The sequence below is a fragment of the Solea solea genome, chromosome 18, assembly GCF_958295425.1.
Source record: "Solea solea chromosome 18, fSolSol10.1, whole genome shotgun sequence".
In the NCBI taxonomy this organism is placed as follows: domain Eukaryota; kingdom Metazoa; phylum Chordata; class Actinopteri; order Pleuronectiformes; family Soleidae; genus Solea; species Solea solea.
Window position 1 is genome coordinate 23,408,011 of NC_081151.1, and position 25,655 is coordinate 23,433,665.

General features: G+C 44.0%; 1 protein-coding gene across 2 annotated transcripts in view; it reads left to right on the plus strand.

Moving 5' to 3' along the window:
- The first annotated feature begins 6,733 nt into the window (after window positions 1-6,733).
- Window positions 6,734-25,655, plus strand: part of arhgap5 (Rho GTPase activating protein 5) — a 46,615-nt gene continuing 27,693 nt past the window's right edge. Inside the window, exons 1-3 of one of the 2 annotated variants that reach the window (XM_058614777.1) lie at window positions 6,734-7,027; window positions 14,899-18,829; window positions 21,333-21,483. In XM_058614777.1, coding sequence (XP_058470760.1) covers window positions 15,095-18,829; window positions 21,333-21,483 — 3,886 coding nt within the window. In that variant the 5' untranslated portion in view covers window positions 6,734-7,027; window positions 14,899-15,094. Of the gene's footprint in view, window positions 7,028-14,898; window positions 18,830-21,329; window positions 21,484-25,655 lie in introns of both variants that reach the window. The other variant, XM_058614776.1, reaches the window with a different exon arrangement.

The following is a 25,655-nucleotide window of genomic DNA, read 5'->3' on the forward strand; positions in this document are numbered from 1 at the left end:
CACACACACACACACACACACACACAGAGGACAGGAGTAAGTGGACAATAACTGGTCTCATCTTGGGAAATCTCTTTTGTGTGTGTGTGTGTTCTTGTATTTGTCACCTCTTTAGGACCTGCTCTGTCATAAACACTGACCTTGTCAGGACCAGCAGTCCTCAAGGAGACCAAAACCTTGTTCTAATGAGGCAGAACCTCATTCTTGAGAAACTGGTTCAGGACCAAAATTTAAATTGTGGTTATGGTTAGATTTTGTTATTGTGTGTGTGTGTGTGTTCTTGTATTCCTTATGTTGTGGGGACACAGAACCTGTTTTACATGATGGGGACAAATGGACAAAAGTGAAGTTGTGTTGTCAGCTTTTTTTATTTGATTCAAAATGCAAAAATTGACAAACTCCCACTCGGGCTGGTTTGTCCATGCAGGCTGCTGTAGAAACATGGCGGCACAAGATGGCCGCCTCCATATAGTAAGACCCTTCCATGTGAAATGTTTTTATTCTCTTTTTTTCATGGTCATAAATCACAGACTTTTCCTTTACTTGAATCATATTTAAGAAGGTTTAGCTTCTCTCCCTCTCTCCCCCTCTCTTTCTCTCCTCAGCCCCTCAGCGTTCCCTCGTTGCCATGGCGACGCAGCTGTACTGCTCGTGTCTGGATAAACAGCAGCAGCTGGTTCCAATTGTGCTGTGTCACTGTGTGTGTGTGTGTGTGTGTGTGATTAAGGCAGCACCCCCACACTCCTCATCAGTCATCTGTCTGTTCCATTCCAGAAGAACAAGGTGAACTCTCCCACCTCTCCTCTCCTCCTTTACTTTCCTTCTTCTCTTCCTCCTCTCTCCTCTTCCCTCCTCTTTCCTTTTCCCCTCTCTGCCCTTGTTTCCTTTCCTCCTCTCCTCTCCTCTTTACTCTTACTTTTCTCCATTCTCTCTCTGACCTTCTTTTTCATTTCCTTTCCTTGACTGACATTCAGGGGATATTGGACACCGGGGCCCCTCCCCCTCCCATTTTCCCATGATTCTTTGCACTCGACTGGTCTGAAACAGAACAAAGATGGAGGACAACACTTCTGCAGTGAAGACGGTGAAGCCTCCCTTTGTCTCTTTAAAGGTCTCTGTGTGTGTGTTAATAACCTCTGTGCTTCACCTGTGTGTGTGTGCGTGCATGTGCGTGTGTGTAGCCTCAGGACAGAGGGCCAGACACGTGTGTGAGTGTGTGTGTGAATAATTTATATCTTTCTAGGAAAGCAGTTAATTTTCTTTCTTTCTCTTCATCACAGTTTCATGTCTCAGTCTCACAGTCAACACTGATGTTGTGACGCGTGGTAACGCTTAAAGTAACACTCACTCTCCCACACCAAAGCCCACACAGGAGCTGCTGGTCTACTGCTGCCTCGTGTGGTCACTCTGTGTCACTGAGGTCAATCTGAGCTAAGTTTGATCAAGACTTTCAAATGCCGAAGTGACAAAATAACAACATTTGAACTTAGGGATGGCGGCAACAGTGGATCAACAGCTCCTGTGTGCTGTGATCACTGGTTTCTCTGTGGGCTTTGGTGTGGGAGAGTGAGTGGTTTATGAACGTCTGTCTCACAGTGAGATAAAACACAATCATGGTGGATGGTATGTGAGCGATGACAGTGTCTGTGCTGCAGGACGTGCTTCACCAAAAACACCAAAAAAGCTTCAGTAAATCTCGTCTTTAACCTCGTTTCTTCACACTGATGCTCTCGTAACTTTACACTCGGTTCATTTTTCACCCAGAAAACTTTGGCAAAATTAAAAAAAAACAAAAAAACGTTATTTGACAAAGTGACTGTGTGTGTTTGTGAAGCAGATTTAACCTGGAACATGAAGAGTGTCCTGCTGTGTGTGTGTGTGTGTGTGAGGAAGATGAAAGGGATGCACAATGGCCTCAGGCTTCAATTAAAAACAGGCTGAGGTTGCCATGGCGATTCAGGTGAACTTAAGTGCTTGATGAAATATTACAGACGGACAGACGGACACACGGGTGTACGACTCCAGCTGAGAACAAACTGTTCTGTGTCCACGTTAATGTTTAAACTTTACTGTTTTTATGATTTCATTATTTCTGTGTGTGTGTGTGTGTGTGTGTGTGCATGACGAGAGAATGTTGTGAAAACAGCATTTTATCTTAACTTACCTTTAATTTATTTTGTCTTGACTTAACTTAACATAACTTATATTTTCCTTATCTTACATTATCTTATCTTACCTTCATTTATCTTAATCTCTCTTATTTTAACTTATTTTATCTCAACTTATCTTAATGTATGTAATTAATTATATCTTTATTATCTGATCTTCTCTTAACTTATTTGATCCTATCTTAACTTATCTTTATTCTACCTTATCTCATCTCATCTCATCTTATCTTGTCTACATGATGGAATGGAAGATCAGGCTGACCATGTGGACGTCGCTGAAGAGACACAAATGTAGTGAGATCAGAATGAGTGGATTTCTGTTTTAGGACCACACTGAAGAAGAAGAAATCTTTTCACAATAAAGTTGTAATATTACAAGAATAAAACTAAAATCTTCCTAATATGAGAATAAAGGGCCGTACTGAAGAAGAGAAAGTGGTGTGTGAGTCACCTCAGGCTGTCAGTGTGAACGCAGCTTGATATGAAGGGAGTGGTGCAGCACTTGTTCTCTCTGTGTGTGTGTGTGTGTGTGTGTGTGTGTGTGTGTGTAATTTACAGCAGCTGCCGTGTGTCACTGCTCCAACACTTTAACCTGTGAGAGTGTGTGTGTGTGTGTGTGTGTGTGTGTGTGTGTGTCTCTCTGTGAGTGTGTGGTGGCTCCCAGCGTGACAGTATCTTCTCAGCCTGCTTTGCATATATGACTGCAGGGTTTCTGGATCAAAGAGATGAAGTCATGAGGCAGCAGCAGAGACTGTAGCAGCAGCAGCAGAAGCAGCAGAGACTGTAGCAGCAGCAGCAGAGACTGTAGCAGCAGCAGCAGAGACTGTAGCAGCAGCAGCAGCAGAGACTGTAGCAGCAGCAGCATCAGCAGAGACTGTATCAGCAGCAGCAGCAGCAGAGACTGTAGCAGCAGCAGCAGCAGTAGGAGCAGAGACTGTGGTCACCATGTCCCTGAAACACGTGCTGACAGACGTTAAAGTAGCTGATGGACTCACACTGGCGCTCACTCGTGACCCCGAGTCTTTAAAGCAGTGATATGAGAAACTATCACACATTTAAAGATGAGTAAATGAACAGGAACTCTGCTTTTAATAAATCATGAATCACTTTTTCATGAGCTAAAAGAAAAAGAAAAAAGACTTTCTTGCATCTTTTTTTTCCACTGCAGTGTGATGGGCGGAGCTCTTTAAAGGATAATTCCACTTTTTATTTTTCACTGCAGTAAATTCTTCTATAAGGTTGTATATAATCTTTAAGTGAAGTTAAAGGATGTTTTTTTTATCTGTTGCATTTAATAAAATCTAAACTTTTAGATACTTTTCACGTCTTTATCTCACTGTGAGACAGACTTTACCAACAGGAAACTGGAGTTTATAAACCACTCACTCTCCCACACCAAAGCACATAGACAAAACCAGTGGTTTTAGCTCACAGGGACACAGGAGCTGCTGGTCTACTGCTGCCTCGTGTGGTCACTTTGTGTCACTGAGGTCAATCTGAACAAAGGATTTTAAATGCCAAAAAATAAAAAATCAGACATTTGAGCTTAGTGATGGAGGCAGCAGTGGATCAACAACTCCTGTGTGTGTGTTGTTAAAATCACTGATTTTCTCTGTGGGCTTTGGTGTGGGAGAGTGAGTGGTTTACAAACTTCAGTTTCCTGTTGTTAAAGTCTGTCTCACAGTGAAATAAAGACGTGAACATATTATTTACACAGCGCTGACTTCGTTTACCACACGTCAAAAATGTGAAGACTGGTTGGTTGAAAATTCCCTTGAAATTGAAATTGAAGCCAAGTTTTAGTTTCTTTTCTTTCCGCTGCTCTCACTTCCTCTAATGCTTCCTCTTTTCATTCACCACCCAAATACAAAATAATGCATTTGTGTGTCACGTCGTGTAAAGGCAGTGGCCTCGCTGAGGTGTTGTTTTCCTGTGGTCAGGAAAAGCCACGTTTAGGATTGTTCCGCTCTGGGTAAAGCACTCAAATATGGTTTTAATATTTTACAAATATTAAAACGAGGATAAAATGATAAATAATCCTGTGTTGTGTTGTGAGGACTGTGAGTCAGTGTGAAACCCTGCTGGACTTGGCTCTGTGTCGCTGCACAGGCCACAGATATAAATACTCAGACAGCTTCCTGCTTCTCCCTGCTGGGGTTCAGTGTTACAGACGTCCCAGCTGAGCACACACACACACACACACACACACACACACACACAGACACACACCGGGACACAATAGACCGGACCAGGCCCGGCAGACTGAGAAAAGGCTCCTTCATAAAGGATTATCTCACACGTCGCCCTCACAGCTTCATTCAGAGCGTGACAGCACGGGAACAGAGACAAGAAAAGGAGACTCAAAGGTTTACGTTGGAAAAAGACACGAGGGAATAAAGTCAGCGTCCAAACAGAGGACAGAGACATCGTAACAGCCTGTCCACAGGTGAAAACTGCAGCGACCACAGAGATGGGATTTATGTAGACTTTCATTTGGGTTTTATTTTGACACTTCCTCTTGTCATGTCACTCCCCGCCCTTTTAGACGACCTGCCCCGCCCTGATTAGTTTCACCTGTGTCCAGTTTGAATAATCCTCGTTTCCTGTTCTCTCTCTGTGCTTGTCTTTAATCTACCCTTCATCTATCTGCCCGTTGCTTTCATTTATTCTGGGATTACATCTACTGCAGTTACATCGTGCACTTTATGAGACAGCAGAGGACGTGACGTCCTCACAGACACCTGGACTTTCACAGTGGGACAAACTTTCAGTGGCGGGTGAAAGACGTGTGGACGTGTGGACGTGTGGACAGAGTACTTCAGTCAGGACTGCAGGCTTCAGTCAGGAAGTGAAGACAGGAAATCAGCAGATAAATCTTTAAATCCAAGCAGGAGGCGCTGAGGATGAGGAGACAGACAGATGTAGATCTACCAGGGGTTCCCAAACACTGGTTCAACGTAACAAAGTACAACATTCATGTATCTGTGCTTTGTTATTTCTGTTTCTATTAACCTGTACTTTTACTCTATATACCAAATAAAACCAGAAGAAGAAGAATGGACGTGGGCTGAAGTGTCTTTGCTCAAGGAGCCTGGAATTGAACCCCCAACCTTCCAGTTGAAAGACAACTCACTCACTCACTCACTCACTTGTGATTCAGTGAGCTTTTTCCTATTCTCCCAGTGCAGTGATTAGTTTAGAGCTGTTTAGATGTCACACAGGATCAACACGTCATCTGCAGTTGAGTTTGAATATATTTTCTTCATAATTCCAAGTGTTTTGACCACATATGTCCTTTAATTTCATTTCTTCCACCGGGTAAATCTTTACATTTAAGATCCAGCCTCCACTGAGTGTGTCTGAGCTCTGAGGCTCATTAACGCAGCATTGCACTCGAGGGAATCCACTGGAACCAGCAGCACCTTATTGATCCCAGTTCAACAACTGAAATATAAATGAAGAGGATTTTTTCCCCCCGCCATTATCTCCCAGCGTCTGCACGCTTTTCTTTCTTTTCATTACTGTCAGGACTGTGGCTGCAGCGTCGCAAAAAATGTTGCATTGACTGACTTATTAAGGAAACTCTGCAGGGAACTGGAAGATAAACACATTCACTGCTGCTGCTTCAATAATTCATGGACTGATGAAATGTTTATTTTCTATGTTTCAAAAGTAAGAAAAGTGTCCACACTTTGACACTGTGATACCATGTGATATTATATACAGTGTATATATATATATAGATATATATATCTATATATATATCCAGTAAATGACTCGTCACAGCTGTGAGTGCACATAAGCTGCTGTTTAACTGTAATAAAAGTTGCAACTAACAAATATGTTCTTGATTAATCGATTAGTTGCTTGGCTCATTGAAGTTATAATTGTTATTATTATATTTATGTAAAACAAACAACAACTGATAATAAAGTGCCATGATAGTAAAGAGCTAAATACAGGAAGACAAGTCAATTATTAGTATTAATTATAAATGTAGTCCTGCAGTATTTACGTGGTCTCCGTCTACTTCAGGGGGTCAAAGTTCAGGGAGGACGACAAGTCTGACTCCAGCCTGACTAAGTGTATACACGCGGGAGTAATCAGACTAAGAATCAGGTACGTTAGTCTGACTAAGACTAAGCTGCGTTTTAGTTAGTCTGACTAAAATGGAGCTCAGTGTGTTTACTTAGTCCGGACTAACATAGCGTGATTAAGAAAACTGAATTATTGTCTTAGTCTCAGTAAACACTGAGGGATTTACTGATTTTATATATGTATATGTATATCAAATAAATAGTTAGCTGTGAATGTTGAGATCAATTAAAGATACATTTATTTGATTGATTGTTTGTCTGTTTGTTGACTTTTTTTTACCACAATCATTTTTTATGGCCATGTGACTATGTTTTAAATAAAGTTAAGTTTAAATATCACTGTTGGGGATGGAGAGAGAGAGAGAGAGAGAGAGAGAGAGAGAGTGACTGGAGAGAGAGGGAGTCGCCATTACTGACAGGGAGAGAGAGAGAGAGAGAGAGAGAGAGAGAAGGGGAGGGAACAGCAGAGAGAGAGAGAGAGGGGCAGGTTTCTGCTTACAGCTCATTCCACACTAACACTGACACTAACCACCACCGCCTCCTAAACACACAGAAATCCACGCGCAGTGTCCCGTGCTTCTCCAGCGGAGCCTCGCTTCAACTAAAGCCGACTTTAAGGACTCTAATGGCCGCAGACTGTGGAGTGTAAAGAGACTTTTTTTTGCCTTTTAACGTGGGAAATGCTTCTGGTTCTTCCTCCTCCTCCTCCTCCTCCTCTCCCTGGTATGTGGATGTGGGAGCGACCATGTTAGCAGCAGCTGGGTAAGGGAATGTATTTTCTTACTATGGGGATTTGGGACTTCATTCGCCCTTTATAGCTAGCTCTCGTTCCGTTCCGTGGGGGAAAACACGGTGGCGGGGTCGCGCTGTGCGGGGCTAAAGGACGCCGAAGTGGCGATCCGATCCCGGGCTGTGAAATAACTCGAGTTCGGATTCCCAACCGCACTCCCTCTCTCTCCTAGCGTTAGCCCGGGCTGGCTGGTGCTAACGCTAGTTAGCCAGCTAACGAACTCTCCCTCACCCTCTCGGCATGCTAGGCTATGCCGAGCTAACCGGGATAGGAACGGTTCTTTTTTTCTCCCCGGGGCCGAACCAGAGCCAGACTGAGCCGGGTTTCATTTCCTTTTCCCCTCGGAGGAAAGATTAAAAACCGCCGTATCAAAGCCTGTGGTCGCGGTTGTTAGCTCCGGTGTTTTGACGCATTAAATCCGCGTGTGTTGGTGTTTAAAACGATCTTTTTTAAACTCGTTAACTCTCGTTAACTCTCACCACTCGACCTTTACAACAACATACTTTGACATTTTACACCGTGTGCTGCATTCTCACTGCATTGTGTCACATGAAATCTACTAGAAAACAACTTTGAACATCATTACAATCATCCTAACTTTAAATGTCCCAATCCACCTTTGATAATCCCCCCCCCCCCCATGTTTTCAGATTAAAATCTCGATTTACAGGGTTGCCAGTTTTGAATATGGATTGTGGGGGGTCAGATCCAGGAGGAGCACTGACAGTATCACGGTTCTTTAACCGCAATGTCACAATATGGAATAAAAAAAAATCACACCACAATTATTTGTAGAATTATTGCGATTTTGATACGTATTAAAAATTGGTCATTGTCATGGGAATAATGAGCAAAATCATGATGATTCAAAGTTTTCTGTTAACAAACAATCTGCAAATTGTTTGTGTTGCGTAGAAAATAATTGCAGTGTGTTTCTTTTTCGATATATCACATTATTTGTGTGATTATGAGTGCACATAAACTGCTGTTTAACTTGGTTTAATTAATTGTGCAACTAACAATATGTTCTTGATTAATCGATTAGTTGTTGTTTGGCGCATAAAATGTCACAAAACCTCAAACAATTATGTTCTTAAATGTCTTGTTTTTGCCCACAAACCAGAATGAGTCAGTTTTAATGATTTCTTTATTTTATGGAGCAAAAAACCAGAAGATATTCACATTCAAGAAGCTGACGACCTGTTTATAATTGAATCGATGAACAAAATAGTTTGGTAAATGATGAATAATTGATCAATTGATAAATTATTGCAGCCCTTATTAAAACTATATTAATGTGTGCAGCAGCAGCAGCAGATAGGCTTCAGGTCATTGGGTCTATGATGCTGATGCTGCTGCTGATGCTGCTGCTGCTGCTGCAGATCTGCATGCTATTTGCATGGACTCAGGCTGCTGCAGATCATTGTGCCCCCTTTTACCCAAACTCTCTTTAAAGGGATAGCCCGCCTTTTATCCACAGGGACCGTCCTGATGTTCTTTTCCCCGCTCCAGCTCTTTGTAGTCATTTCACTGCACCTCTGGGGCTGAATAATTAATCGTTTTCAAATCAAAATCCTCCGACAAATTGCAAAGGTGGCAATTTTTTGAGCACATTAAAAAAAAAAGAATGAAGAGGCATTTGAGTAAGGAGTAATTAGTGTTTTGATGGTGTTGATGCTCCATCACCTGAACTTTGACTCAAAGAACATAGATTGTAAATCAAATCACATTTAGATGTTTCAGCCCTACTTCCCCTTTTACAGTTTACTTCAACGTTGAGTTATGGTGCCTTTTTAAAAGCAGTGGTTATTATTAGTGAGACGACGTTCACGTTGGGAAAATAGCTCTCTGTGTCTTTGTAGTTTCCACTTAACGTGTGCTATGATCTTGTTTTAGTGCCTATAAATCCACAACGGCTCCCTCAGTGATCCAGTCAAGAAAAAACTGTGAGTGGATGAAACAAGACCTTTGAGAGCGCTGTCAGTTTGAGGCGTTGTCACTTTCTGACACCTCGCGAACTAAATAACTTATCAAAGTCATTACTTGCAGCAATATTATCATTAAAATCCGTCTGTTCACGGCTTTTTCTTTAGTGATTTAAATGTTTAACACAGACAGGCTGGTTTTTACTGGAAGGAAACCGACAAAATGTGGTTAAACATTAATTTTCCTCATTTCTATGCCGCCGGGCTCTTATCGTGGCAGGTGATAATAGGCAAATCAGACAAGTTTTGTGTGTGCGTTTGCATCCAGGTCAGAGCAGACATGCTCTCTGGCTTTGTGTGTATGATTATGTAGAAATGGTGGGAAACATTCAGTGGTAATATCAGCCTCCCAGAAACCACACACACAGCACGGCAGGGTTGATCCTGTCACTCGGCCCCTCTGCTGTCTTGTTCTTACATCATCGCCTCCTCAGGAAAAAATCTCTCAGCGAGATGATTGACGTTGGGTGTCAGGTCTGGACCTGACTCTGCAGGCGGCTGACAGTCGTCTATTTATTTCAAATTTGAAAATGCAGGCCCCCCCCCCCTTTTTTTTTTTCTTTAAACCAGGCTGGTGCATGTCTGTCACATAGTTTTCACTTGAAGTAGAAAGGTGTAACTAAAGACGGACAGACGCTCACTCTGTTAAACTTTGTTGGCGTTTATTGGTTCTCCAGAGACGCTGCAGGACGTTGTTCTATGACGAGTTTGTGTGGTAACTCATTCGAGCAGCAACTAAGAGTTATTTTCATACATGTTTCATACATAAAATGTCAATCTTGACGTTGAAATGACGAGAACGATGTTCTCAAATGTACTATTTTGTCTCCAAACCCAAAAATTCTTCAATTTTGATCATTTCTTTATGTGGAGCAAAGAAAATATTAACATTTAATGAACTCAAATGTCCAAAAAACACTCATGAAATAATAATATACACTGACTAAGTTTAGTTATACACTGTATTTGTTTAGCCATCACTTTGATCTGTGAGTAGATATGTACAGATGTACACAGATACTCCTTCCTCCGCTTTCACACCTGCTTCCTGGTTCTATGTACAATGAATATTCATGTTGTAATGTAAATATTCAATATATTTCTTTTGCTTTGTTTATTCACTGTTGGTTTGCCTGAGGAGGTGGTTGCTCACGTTTGAGATTATGTTAGGCAAACTTCATATATTAGCAGATTAATAAGAGTCCCGTGTCCTGTGTGTGTGTCATGATTTATTTAGCGGCAGGGAAATATTCTAGATGTTTGACGAGTCCGCTTCCCTCTTGACCCTCTCGCTGTTGTTCTGGGAGACAGTTTGGGATTTTAAGAATCTTTAAGAGTCTTTAGGTCTACATTTACCGATGCAGGGTTCAAAGCAACAACTGTAATACTGGAACACAAGGACGTGAACTTACAGGTATGAAGAGTTTCACACATGGTCACATGGCATTTTAATGGAACTGGCACAGGACATTGATCAATTGTCAATGGAACAATTTAATTGCAGGCTTTGTGGTTTGATAATGGCGACTTGTAAATGCTTAACGATTCAGCCCGAATTTTAAGTTACGATCTATGTCACTCTGGTCACGTTTGTTTTTCTGTCCGAACCTGATACAGTCGAAGTGAACATCAACCGAACCCGACACGAGTCCGACTCAAAACCCTTAAACTCTTGTGTCGTGTAGGAAGTTGTTAGCCTTAATTATCATTACAGTAATGGACGAATGTTATTAACCAGCCCAATGAACACACACACACCTTATGAATTATCATAAGCACATTGTGACTCACCTTTAACGACCATTACTTCCACTTCTTCCTCTTCATAAACTCTTGTTGAACTGTGACCGCTGATAGTATTTACACAATCCAACCATGGTGGTTTATTTTCAGTAGATGTGGAGGAAAATAGGAACACCCAGCCTGTGGGTTGCGTTCACTGTCCTGGCAAAATAGTTACCACTGGTTTAAAAACCACATAGACCTTAACCTGCTTATAACCGTTACCATCATGAGATTTGTTTTGCGATGTCAGATAATTTAAATGTGAAATTAGGACCTCCCATGCTAAATAAATCTATTATCTGTTATCCGGTAATCCTGCGTACACAGACCATAGATATGTTTTTCTTTTTCTCACAGTTTTGACCATTAATAAGAAATGGGGGATTTAGTTTTTGTGACGTCATCAGTGAGCAGATTCTTCCCCAAATTTAATAGGAACATACTTCAGGGATCACCTACCCCTCAAAATAATTCACATTGATCCGTGAAGTTGTTAACAGACGGACAAATGTACAGCTGAACCCATGAAAACAGAAAAGCTAGTTTACTCCGTGTTTCACTGAAACAACTTGAAATGACCGTGTGAATTTAAATGACAACAATCATGTCTGGAGTCCTGTATCCATGCTCTCATCTGGGATGGATGCTGTTCTCTGCTGGAGCTTCACTTTGTGATTCTGACTGTAAAAACAGACATTAGTAGTTGTTGTTGTTGTTGTTGTTGTTGTTGTTGTTGGTGAATGCAGCCGCTGCAGCTCTGAAAGCTTCTCCAGCCTCGGCTCTGTGTTCGGCCGTGTTTCAGGGCTTAACAGCGTTTAGTCATCTCTAAAACCAGCCTGCCAAGTGATACCTTAATCCTCCCCGCAGCCTCTCAGTGTATAGACTAATCGTGATGCACGGGCCTACTTTTAGCTGTTAGCGTGGTGTTGGGGGCTCTGAAGGTTTGCAGCAGTGAGACGGAGCGTGCAGGTGTTTACTGTACACAGTTAACAGCACTGTTCTGTTTACCTCCATGCGTCTCATCTCTTCTTCTATATTATTATTATTGACCCCGTGAATGTTGCAAAGCAGATGTTGGGGGATTTGGGGAGAGTGGTTTGGTGTCAGGGGAGGAATGTTGGCCTGTAATAATCCGCTGGTTACTCCATCAGCGGGAAATTAATAGATTCCAGGTTTTTGTAATTGATGGTTTTAGTCGGTCTCCAAGTCAGGATTCCACATGTTTATGAGGATTTGCTCACTTTCTTGTTTTAACTCTTGTTCATCGTGTTTTTTTTTTTTTTTTTTGCAGTTGATGCAGAGTTATAAAACCAGAATTTGCATAAAGCTGTAAAAATAGTTTTACAGCGCTGTACCACGTGAGCGTGACGAGCTCATCGAGCTCATGTACAGTCAAACTGTGTGCTCATGAGCTCTGATACACTGCTGTCGTCAGGTGTGTCACAGGAGCTGCTGTGGGGGCTCGTGCTTAGGCTGGGTTTGAAAACCTGAAGGACCTGCTGCTCTGTTTGTTCTCTGACGTCATCTCATGTCCTGGGTGTGTCTGAGGGGCATGAAGCTCCTGATATAAGGTGTTCAAGCTCACAGGACACTAAAGCTGAACACAAACAGCACTTATACAAACAGTAGGTTTGACAATAAACCTTTTATTACCGCCGCCAAGGAGATTCTGTTGTCATGGGTTTATCTGTATGTTTGGTCTTTTATTTTGGTAAGAATCTACCCACTGATGACAACATGAATGTGAAATGTGATTAAAGCCACACTTCTGAGACTTTCATCTTAGAATTCTTGCCTTTTAATTTTTTGTCTTGTTGTTTTGAAAAAAAGAAATCTCTGTAAGAACTAATCGGATTTGAACAAAGATCACACACTCTGCTATCAGACTAAACTTAATCCAGATCTGATCCAGATTATGGATTTGGCATCAGTTTAAATGTAACCTGGTACACATGTGTATGTCTCAGTCCAGGTTCCTTTTTAGTGTTGTATTTGTTTCCTAAAGCCTGTTTCACACTGAAATCAGTGGCTACACTCTGAATTTGTGAATCTGTGTTAAGACGCGGAATAGACGATTAACACCGTTCCCTGTGCCAGTGTGGTTTTTCTGTCCCAGTGTGCCAGAAACAAAACCAGTCAGACCAAGAGGAAAGCGAGCGTATTTATGTTTGAGAGTCTTCTCTCTCTCTCTCTCATTCAAACACTGGGGAATTAACCATTTTAAGGTGCCACTAAATTAGATTAAGTAAAATATATTGAGCAGTGTCCCACACTGTAGAAGTAAGGATTGCTTATTATAAATGTCTTTGCTGTGAGGTGGAAAATTAATGTCATCACAGTATTGTGCCAGAAATGATGCATGAATTTGCACCGCTGCCAAAAATGAAGAAGAAATGAGCATGTCTTTCACTCGCACTGAAAAAAACCCGGCTGCTGCATACTATTATTTTCATTATTGATTGATCTGTTGACTATCTTTTTCAAATTCATTAATAAATACATTTTTGGGTCGTATGACGACATTGTCAAATGTCTTGTTTTTGTCCATAAAGCAAAAATGATTCATATGGAGCAAAGAAACCAGAAAATATTCACATTTAAGAAGCTGAAAAAAGCCACTGATTTATTTAGTCATCTGTTATTTATTGAGCAGTCGTTGCAGCCTCACATTTCAGCCGTGTTTGACGGCAAATTGAACGCTAGTTACACACGTTCTCACTGGTTAAAATCACATTAGAACAGCGTTTTTTTTGACTTGTGAGAATGTGTAATAACATTCACGTATCCTCTCTTTTTTTCATCCGCTTCAATTTCCCCTGAGTGTTTCATGTTTGTTTCTGTAGATTGCTGTAGATTACTTGAAGGGGGGGAGAAACCTTGAGTCGGTGACATCATCACCTTGACTTGTATAAACAGTGCGGCGGGGGGAAACTCATTGGTGAGTGCGAGTGGACTGGATTCCTCCCGCAGTGCACTTTCTCAGGCTCGGCGTGCCATCATGCTGCAGTTAGCAGATCCAGCTCATGCAGGCGTCGTGGACGATTGCCATCGCACTGTAAAAACACAACAGCGAGTGCAATCTTCTCCGTGCTTATCATGTTGTTATCAGCCTCCACTCGGGTCATGCTAAGGTTCAGGCGTATTTGACTGTGACAGTTACAGATAATGCCGACAGCAAAGGTTGCACAGTCAATTACGTGGAGGCAGTTGTGACATTTTGGCTCCGTCTGTCAGCTGCCAAACGTTAAAATCTCACCCGGTTGTTCGTCTTGAAAAGGCCACCAGCAGAAATCCAGACGTTTAATCAAGTCAAAAACATCACGGGGGGGGGGGGGGGGGGGAAAGGCAGGGTTGTGTATTTAGCCGTAATCATGCAGTGCGAGCTTGTGCTGGTGATGATTACAAATCTGTGAACCCATTTATTTTCGCCATTTTCTTCTCGCTGCGGAGCAGATCATTTCTAGGTCAGTGGCTGTCAAAGGGGCTGCAGTTGCGTGCCATTTTTATCCTGCCTCGGCACAAATTGGTTGAAAGCACTCTTTTTTTTCTCTGCGAGGGTAAAAAGTGACATTGCAGTGCCGCGGTCCCAGATTGAATTATGCTTCCTTTCTTTCATATAAGTTGTTCTGTCACACTCTGGCTTTTATTTCATCAAAAGGCCTTTCTTTTCTCAAATTAAGCCTTCACATTTTTTCCACACAAAGGAATTTGTAAAATCAGTTTTACATTATAAAGCCACGGTGAAAGTGTTGCAGGATTTGTGCACATTAATATTCCTTCATGTGAGGCATTTCAAAAGCTTTTAAACATTAAGTAGAGATTATTTTGTCCTGCACGAGTGTGATAATGTTCCTTTTGTCTTAATTCTCTCTGATAACTCCAGATTAACACGTCTGATTGGTTGTTTTCAATCACTTTTGTGCACTGGTGTCCCTGAGGGGAAACAAGAATCTAATTATATTATTTGTGATAAGGAGACTTGAGGTACTCTGAGGACAAATCAGTGCAAATATGTTGTTGTTTGCTTTGTCTATATCTATCTTTCCTCTAATTATGAATTCCGTGTCTTGCAGGCAGGTGATGAAAGGAGAAGACGGCTGCTCTACCCCAGCGTAACGAGAGAGAGACGGAGAGGAATTCGCTACTGCTACTGGAAAATCAGAATGACCGTGCCTCTGCACCTCTGACCAGCACAACTGGAATGATATCTTGATCTTTTTTTTTCTTTTTCCTGGAAGTCACCAAGTTAGCGATGAGCGGGGGGAAATAATGGCCAAAAACAAGGATGCGCGGCCCCCGACATTTGCCGTCAGCGTGGTCGGTCTCTCGGGGACCGAGAAAGATAAGGGGAACTGTGGCGTGGGCAAGTCCTGCCTCTGCAATCGGTATGTGCGCCCCGATGCGGACAGCTACTACTCGGAGCACACCTCAGTGCTGAGCACAATAGACTTTGGTGGACGCGTGGTCAACAATGACCACTTCCTCTACTGGGGGGACGTGCCCCATCGAGGGGACGATGGGTTGGACTGTAAAATCCAAATCATAGAGCAGACGGAGTTCATCGACGACCAGACGTTTCTCCCGCACCGGAGTACAAACCTGCAGCCGTACACCAAACGTGCGGCAGCAGCGAAGCTGCAGTCGGCAGAGAAGCTTATGTACATCTGCACTGACCAGCTGGGCCTGGAGCAGGACTTTGACCAGAAGCAGATGCCCGACGGGAAGCTGAACATTGACAGTTTTGTGCTCTGCGTCGACGTCAGCAAGGGTTGCAATAGGAAGTTTGACGACCAGATGAAGTTCGTGAACAGTCTCTACTCTCAGATTGTGAAGTCGAAGAAACCCATCGTCGTCGCCGCCACCAAATGTGACGAGTGCGTGGACCAGCACCTTAGGGACCTGCAGAACTATGTCGCCAGCAAGAAAAACCTGTCGCTCATCGAGACGTCGTCGCGCTCCAACATCAACGTGGAGCTCTGCTTCAACACTCTCATCCAGCAGCTGGATAAAGCGCGAGGGAAACCAAAAACTGTGCCATATCTAGAGGCTTATAAAGTCCAACGGCAGCTTGTTGCCTCAGTAACGGATAGATTTGACAAATTGATGTTGCACACAGTAAGAGATTACCACACAACGTGGAAAACGGTGGTCAGTAATATGAAGGGCCAACCCGACTTTGATGAGTTCATCACCCTGGAGGGCTCAAGGAAAGCACGCAGCATATTCTCAAAGCACATTGCACAACTGAAACAGGAGCACATTAGGAGGAGGAGGGAGGAGTACCTGACGACGCTGCCGAAAACCCTCAACAACATCCTCAATAACCTCGACGAGGTGGAACACCTCACCTGGCCCGAGGCGCAGAGCGTCATCCGGAACCGGCCTGATTTCCAGTACTGGTTTGTGATTCTGGAGCACACGCCCTGGGACGAGACGGACCACGTCGACAACAGCGACCGCAGGATACCCTTCGACCTCCTCGACACGTTTGACGGCGAGAGGATTTACCGCAGCCACGTCCAGCATCTGCTGTCGGAGAAGAGGAGGGTGGAGATGAAGGAGAGGTTCAAGAAGACGCTGGACAGGGTCCATTTTATCAGTGCAGGGCAGTCTTGGGAGGAAGTCATGTGCTTTGTCATGGAGGACGAGGCCTACAAGTACATCACAGAATCAGATAGGAGGGATGTTTACTGCAGACATCAGCAGGAAATAGTTGAAAGGGCTAAAGAGGATTTTCAGGAAATGCTTTTTGAGCACGCCGAGCTTTTCTACGACTTGGATCTGAACGCCACCCCCAGCTGCGACAAGATGAGCGAGATTCACTGTGTGCTGAACGAGGAGCCCAGATACAGAGCGCTGCAGAAGCTTGCCCCAGATAGAGAGTCACTCCTCCTCAAACACATCGGCTTTGTTTACCATCCCACTAAGGAAACGTGCCTGAGTGGGCAGAACTGTGTCGATCTGAAAGTGGAGCAGGTGTTGGCAAACAGGCTGGTGCAGCTTGACCACGGACGCTCTAATCTCTACTACAACAGTGCCAACGTCGATAAGATCAACCTCTGCCTCCTGGGAAGGGAGGGTCTCTCACAGGAGCTAGCCAATGAGATCCGAGCTCAGTCCACAGACGACGAGTACACGCTTGATGGTAAAATTTATGAACTGGAGCTTCTACCCGTGGACGTCAACTCCACTCTGCTCTTCAGCCACACGTGGATCACCACCTTCAAGCCGCACGGCTGCTTCTGCGTCTTCAACTCCATCGAGTCTCTCAACTGTATAGGAGATTGCATAGGAAGGATCCGAGCGGAGATAGCGCAGAGTCGGAGAGATCGATTTGCTCAGCCGCTGCCGTTCATTCTCATCCTGGCAAACCAGAGGGACAGCGTTTGCAAGAACATCCCCATCCTTCGACACCAGGGGCAGCAGCTGGCAAACAAGCTGCAGTGCACCTTTGTGGACATTCCCTCCGGGGCGTTTCCACGTAAATTCACAGAGTTCCAAGTGAAGCAGGGTCTGCGAGCAGTCCTGGACGGGCTGAAGCATAATTTTGACGTCTTGGCTCCTCTGCCTTCCATCAAAGACATGTCCGAGACTGACCTCAGGATAGTCATGTGTGCCATGTGCTGGGATCCTTTCAGTGTCGACCTCATCCTCTCGCCTTTCCTGGACTCTCACTGCTGTAGCGCCGGACAGCCGGGCCAGAGCAACACCCTCATACTGGACAAGATCATTGGCGACAGCCGGAGGAGGATCCAGGTCACCGTCCTTTCTTATCACTCTGCCATCGGTGTTCGCAAAGATGAACTGGTGCACGGCTACATTCTGGTCTACTCTGCCAAGCGCAAGGCGTCCATGGCGACCCTGCGGGCGTTTTTAGCCGAGGTCCAGGACGTAATCCCCGTCCAGATGGTGGCGATCACAGACAGCCAGGCGGACTTCTTTGAAAACGATGCCATCAAGGAGCTGATGACGGAGGGCGAGCACATCGCCACGGAGATCGCCGCCAAGTTTACGGCGCTGTACTCGTTGTCGCAGTATCACCGGCAGACGGAGGTTTTCACTCCCTTCTTCAACGAAGTGCTGGAGAAGAAGCCGGGCATCGAGAGCTCCTTCCTGTTTGACAGCTCGTCACGAGAGTGCACCACTGGCGCCAGTGAAGATGTCTTCCCCACCTCGCCTCATAGCCACTCCCCCGCCTACAACACCTACTACCCAGAGTCTGATGATGATAATGAAGCCCCGCCTCCTTACAGTCCGATAGGTGACGATGTTCAGCTTCTCCCCACACCCAGCGAGCGCGCCAAGTACCGAATCGACCTCGAGGGAAACGAGTATCCGGTCCATAGCACACCCGTGGGAGACCATGAACGCAACCACAAAGTGCCTCCGCCTGTCCGGCCCAAACCGGTTCTCCCTAAACCCAATGTAAAAAAGTTGGACCCCAACTTACTTAAAACCATCGAGGCTGGCATGCGGAGTAATCGCAGGATGGTGCGCGGCCCGACGACGCACGCGGAGGACGTGGAACCGTCGGACAACTATGCAGACCCCGTGGACACCCTGCTCAGGTCCAGAGGCTTCCACAATGAGGACATATATGCCGTGCCCGATGACGCGCACAGCCGCCTGGTCAAAATCAGAAACTCCTTCGGCGGCTTGCACGGTCTCCACGGCGTGGGAGAGGAGGAGAACGGATACGACAGGAAGTCTCAGGCCGGGAGGCGGCCGTCAAAATACAAACATCGCTCTAAAATCCTCTTCAGCAGGACAAAGGCCTACCAGAGACGCTTCCACTCGGACAGCGATGGGGAGGAGTCTGGTCCCGCCACGCAGAAAAAGAAAAAGGGAAGAGCCCACCGGGGCAGCGAGGAGGACCCACTGCTCTCACCTGCTGACCCCTGGAAGGGGGGCATAGACAACCCTGCCATCACCTCCGACCCTGAGCAGGAGGACAAGAAGATGAAGAAGAAGAAGACGCCCAAAACACCAAAGGAACCAAAGAAGGTGAGTCCTTTTTAAGAACTTTATGAAATGTTTGAAAGTAAAGTGTAAGTCAAAGCTTTCATTCTTGTGAGTGACTGAAAGACGGAGCTTCACTGCATGGAATATGAGGGAGAACAGAAGACTGTGTGAGAGGGAGACAGGCTGACTGATGTGAGCCAGTTTCTGGAGAGAAAAGAAAGCATTTGATAATTGATTGATCGCGGCTTTTTTACGCCACACAGGCAGGAGGAAAGAAATAAAGTTTTATTAAAGATGCGCCATTAAAGACCGCCTGTGTAATCCAAGATTTCAGGCTGCATCTGGAATGAGATGCTTTTGTTTTAAAAAGCTCATCTTAGGCTGCTGAGCATCAGCAGAGCCTTTACAGTCTCCTTTAAGAGAAAACATGATCAGATATCGCAAATAACACACAAGCAGTATACCATTAAAGGTACAGTAGGCAGGATTTTTTCTGGCATTATGGATCAGTAATCCCATAATAAACTTTCAGAATAACACCGCAAAGAAACTTTAAAAAATTGTTTGTGTGGGAGAGATGTAAAGGTCAAACAATGTGGGTTTTTTGATGGTTATTTAGAAGTCGATTTTCTTTGTTTTTACTCTCACCATCTGATAAAATATATAAAGGTTTAAAAATAACAAATGGTACACTAAATTACAGGGCTGCAACTATTATTTTCCTACGCTCGAAAACCAGAAAATATTCACCTTTTTAAGAAGCTGAAAAAACAGAAAAACTTCAAATTATGAATAAAGAAATCAATTTAATAATCCGTTAGATTGTTGTTGTTGTTGTTGCAGCCCTAAAGATCCCAAACTGTCAACATTTGAATGTTCTGCCAATGAAACTCGCGCAATCTCGCCTACTGCAGCTTTAACATTGAACAAACTTTAACACACACACACACACACACACACACACACACACAAACGCGTGTAAAAAGGAAAACTATAAATATTCCACATTTATCCACTCTGATACTGCGCGCTCTCGACTCGAACGTAAACACTGAAAGAGGAATGACACAGAGCTCCGCGTTGGCGTGAAGCGCCCGGTGAAACACACCCATACATTAAATGCAATCATCCAGCAGAGAACCAAATTCCTCACAAATCACTTGCAGGTCCGTCCATGTTGGAATCCACTGCGGCACAATGTGAAGTGTAATTTAAAACTCACCTCCATTTTCATTCACTTCTCTACTCAAAATGGATTCTTCTGTATTTACGTTGTGTCAAAGTGGAGCTGCAGTTTAAGGCGACGGCGACATCTGCTCTTCATTAAGACGTGTTTGCCGCCTTTAAATGGACACAAAGAATCATGCAGAAAATGATGCAGGCCAACACACACACACTGGCACGCATCAGATAATCGTGTGTAAATCAGTGGAGAAACAGCCTGCGGTCTTAAATGAATGCAGGTCATTGTGGGAACATTGAAAGTGTCTGTGATTATCAGTGAGAGGAGAGCGAACGGAGAGCCCCGAGGTACAAAATGGAAGGTGTTTAAGTCGCGGTTCCCGGCCAATTAGACGAGCCGGAGCGCCCGCAACCGCTGTCGGTATGACAACTCTTTTGAAGCGCGGAGGAGTGTGGGAAATCAAACGCCACCTCAGCACCTCGTTACTCATCGTTCATGAATAACGGTTTTGTCGCCGCCGCCGCCTTTCTTGTCGTCTTCCCACACATGAGGCTCCCTCTGCTTGTTCCCCTCGCTCCTCCCTTACATCGCCAACTTTCCTGTCTGATCTATTCCCAAAATCTCCTCCTCCTCCTGATATGATCTGCCCCCTCATCGCCCTCCCTCCTCCCCCACCTCTGTTCTCCCTCTTGTCTTTTATCATTTTCACCCGTCTCTCTCTCTCTCTCTCCTCGTGCTCTTTTCTCTCTCTAAAAGTTTTATTTTTCGTCAACTTGGTCTCTCCTCTGTCAGGACATCTGCTTTACTTTCTCTACTCCTCTCTACTCCTGCGATGCTGCATTTCACTGTTCCAACTTCTTTCTTCTCCTCCTTTCAGTCTTTGAAAATCACCCTGAATGGACACAAGGGTTATTGAAAGTGCTTGGATTTTGTACTTGAAAGAAGTGAAGTTGATGTTTAGGTAAATGTCTCCCTTGTTTATGACGCCACCTGCTGTTTCAGGCCCTGCGTCGCTTGTACGATGTACGTAAGACGAGGCCTACGCAGGACAAACATGGAGTCGTAATCAGTAGCCGTGTTGTGGACACTGTCCGCTGTGTGTCTCTCTCTCTCTCCACTGTTCACGTGAGTCTGTGCAGAACAGCGAGCGAGTAAAGTTAAAACAAGAGCGAGAAATGACGATGTGATGTCGGGGAAATCTCTGTCTGGTGTGGCCACAGTTGCTCCTTGCCTGGGATAGGTTTGCGTCCATGGTTCCTCTACTTCCTGTCACAGTCACTCCTGGTTATATAATCATCTCATCTCCCTCTCTTCATTCTCTCGTATCCACCTTTTCTCTCTTTTTTTTTTTTTTTATAGCAGAGATCCTCGAAGCCCCCGAAGCCTCTGTACCCTCCGACCAGGAGAACCTGGGAGAGCAACTACTTTGGCGTTCCTCTGCAGAACCTGGTGACACTGGATCGACCCATCCCACTCTTTATCGAGAAATGCGTCGACTACATCGAGCGGACGGGTGAGTCAGCGGCAGCTTCCTCCCGTCTTGTTGTTGTGTTTGTTTTTACTGCCGGGGCGTCCAGGTGCGACCGGGCTCGGTGCTGTTTTGTAAATCTTTTCATGGTACACCTGCTTTGTTTATACCTGCAAACGATTTGTGGCTGTTTGCCGTCAATAAGCCTTTCATGTCTTTCCAAATGAGTGAAGAGAAGGATGGGGTGGAGGGGTTTGGTGGGAAACGTTAGTGAGGAGGAGGCACTGCTCCGTTAGCTCACTGCCAACCTGCCAGTCAGTACAAGTCAATTTTAAATCGATGACTTGTGTTGCCGCGGCGTTTGATGTGTTGCCAGAGAGAACTGCTGGAGCCACGACAGAAAAGATGCTGGGGGGGAAAAACGATCAAGATCAAAAATCTAATTAAGGAATGAAAGCTGTGAGATTAGAGCGAGTACGTGTCGTCCATTAATCAAGTGTTGACAAGAAAGGAGAAAAGAAAATGAGCGGGTGCCTGTCGGGCTGTGTAAGAGCACATTATAGACGGGGAAGTCTCACAGAGGGCCAGAGCACAGAGTGCATACCTGATCCAAGATCACACAGCTGCTAACAAGAGGATCCAGCTACTTCCTGTTCTGTGCTGGACTTTGTGAATATGGATCGGAACGTTTTCCCTTTTCCTCTCATTCTCACAGAATCACCCGAAACAACACTTGATGCCATAGTACACATGTCCAGCCTGTATGTGGCGCTGTGACGCTGTGACAGAAATGCACCAAAAACAGTATTTTAATATAAAACTGTATTTGAGCAAGTAAACAACCACAGAGACGGGTCCCTGAACGCTGGTTGTGATGTGGATAATAAGCGGATTCTTGTTTGAATGGACCTTTGTCATTAGTGTTGTCCGTCGACCTTTGTAAAACAATGGTTTTCAATGACGTCGTCCACACGCGTGTCATTGGTCCACAGGTCCAGTTCAATTGTGTCTCTGTTGGACTTTGTTTGTGTTTAGATTTAGTTTGTGTCTGTGAACTTTAGTACCCCGCTCACTGCTGAGCTGTTATTATAGCGTTTGAGTGTTATTGTGCAGATTAAAGCACAGATAAAACCGCTTTTAGTCGTGTGTCACCCAGTGGTTCCCAAACACTGGGTCAGGACCTACAGATGGCTCATGAGAGATTTTTATATGGGTCCCCAAAACAAATTGGCCAAATTGGCCAAATTTTCCCTGTCATTTAGTTAAGATTTACGAGTATATGTTTAAATAACACGCATAAAATCACATTTAATTTGATTTACCAAACTCTTTCTCTGTGACCAACTCAATATAATATCAGCTGTTGGAGATATGAAGGGCAATTCTTATGTATTTGTTTATTTGTTAGTGGAAGGATTGGATGGAATGTGTCACTCTAACTGCAGAGGAAGAGATTTTGAATTCACTTTTACTGCGAGGACGTCAGCGTGAGACAACAGTGCGAATACAGTTTGTTGTGGTTCAGCAACATTGGTTGCTATGGAGACGGGGACTCCCAAATACGTTATTGTGCAACAAAATACAGTCTCGGTGACGGAAGACCGCTTTATAAATGCCCAGCGTGACTTAAATCAGAACAAAAAACCTGTTATTTCTAACACAAAGGCACATTTTAAATTTTGCTTGTGTCAGTTTCTGTTGTTCAGAATAATTTTTTATGTTTTGTGGACAAAATGATGAAATGGATCATAACCCAGAGCAGTGAAAAAGTACTCGTGCTTGTATCGGACTCGCTCAGACGACTCCGTGTGGATGAATAAAGGTTTAAAATAAAGACGAGTGGCCTGTGTGGACACGTTTTACTGGTAACTGGTGACACAGGCCCTCAGTGCATGCTGGGAATGCGTTTGGCGTGCTGCCCGGCTGTCGTGAAAGAGACGGCCTCTCCCTGTGTTTGAGAAATCCCTCGGTGAGGTCATGGATTAGTTGGATAGATATTTATACTCTGTGGTGGACACTTGAGCCAGAGTGACTCTGAGTCCTGTTTATTTTTATTTTTCTGTCCTCTGCACATTCAGACATGACAAGACACGAGGTTTCGTGTGAGTTTTTCCATCCATCCAACGAAGAAAATCAATATTTTAAACATAAATCAATATTTTATGAGTTTTCTGCATACGTGTTCCACTTCTCTTTCCCGGGTTTCGTGAGCTCAGAGTGTCTCCATGGTTATTTTAAATCTTGTTTTGAGGACATTTGTGCCCGGGGTGTTTAAAAGAGCGCGGGAACGCTGCACCTGAAGACTGAAAAATAATAATAAAAACATTCCATTCAACCGCCCAGATTCTTTCACACACCTCAGTGTAAACAACCACGACAATAAAGGAGCTGAGGAAACACCAGAGGTAGAGTTGCCTAAAAAAATAACGTGATTAAAGAAAGAAATGCAATAAATGTTTAATTAAAATACAAAACACATCAATAAAGTTGTAATTAAAGGAAATGTGTTTAGGGCTGCAGTGATTAATCAATTAAGGATTTACACGCATTTTTTTTTTTGAATAATTCTCACCATTTTCAGATCCGTATAACAACGGAATCATTAAAGCTGAACGTTTGTTAGTTAGTTGCAGCCCTAAAATGACGTTAACCTGCTGAAATCTAAATAAAAAAGGTGGCTCTTGACTTTCCCTCTTCCTCCTCACCCTATTTCCTGTCGTCTTACCTAAATTCAGTTTCTTAAAGGCGGCGTTTGTTCTCGTTCTGAGGGCTGTGAGTTAATTCCCTTCAGAATATGTTTTGATGTTGGGTCGAATAATCTACATGAGCTCGTTGATGACTGCCAACTAAAGTTAGGATTAATCCCAGCTCTGTGTGTGTGTGTGTGTGTGTGTGTGTGTGTGTGTGTAGACGTGCCTGCCAGCTGACAGTCGTGTATCAGAGATTTCATGGCCACTGCTGTGGAAACTGTCTAAGTCCAGACAGTCTGTTAGGTGGATTTTAAGAGCTTTTCCCCTCCCTTCTTTCTTTCTTTTTTTGTGTGAATATAATTTCTCACCAGACGCAGAGAAACATCTTTGTGTGTGTGTGTGTGTGTGCATTCTCTTAAAGCCTGCTGTTGCGTAAAGTGTTTCATATCCAGGCAGCTGAAGAGTCTTTACAACTTAATGAGGCCTTTTAGGTTGTTTTCTCGTATGTCTGTTTGCGTTGATTGGGGTTTTTGTGTGGTGTGGACTGGAGTCGACTGATAATGGATTTTTAAAAGAACAATGGCCGTGATTTCGTTATCAGCGAATGCTGAATGGGGGTAAAAAAAAAAGACAAACGTGAAAAAATTCACATTCAAGAAGCTGAAAATTCACAGAAACTGGTTTTAATCATTTTAAAACATGAACACTGATCCCATTTCCTTGAATGTATTTCTAAGGGTTATTGAAAGCACCTCGTTTTCTTGCAGCAGATAATTTACCACTAAACGGTTGTTTTTGTTATTATAATCATTAGGAAAAATGATGTCATATTCACACATATTCAGCCATTGATGTATAATTTGTGCTCCTCATGCTATGATGTGTGTCTCTACATGAGGGGTGGAGCTTCTAACAGAGACGGGGTTGGCTACGGTCGTGAATCAGCTGACCTCCAATGTCTTAATCATCTTGTTTATGGTCTAATGTGTGTGTAGGACATGTTTTGTCTCATGGTGCGGAGGTGTGAAGGTCGCGGGGGTCGTCCTGTTTCGTTGCGTAGCTTTGTCGTCTGGTGAAAAATGGGCTGGATCCTCCCGAGATCCACCCGGGTTAATGTCTGCGAAATGAATCCGCTGAAACCGATCTGGAGCGGCAGCTGTGGCTGACCTCTGACCCCTGTGCAGCGGAGCAGGACAGAGTCAGTCCCCCGTGGGAATCGTTAAAGCATCACCGCTTTATTGTGTTACCGTTGTTTCTGCACTCCAAAGCAGACACTTGTCACGTTAATTGAGGTGAAAGTCAAAGTGTTAAAGTGCTCCTCCCCCTTTATCGCAGCCGGGAATCGGTCTGTTAACATTAGCTCTTAAACTGACTGATATTATCTATTGATCTGGTGCTTTAACAGCACTATTATCACTACTTTGTTGCCCAGTTGTGTACATTTTATAGACTGACCATGAAAACAGCTGCAACTAACCATGATTGTTTTCATTATCAAAGATAATGTGTTTAGGGCTGATTTGTTTC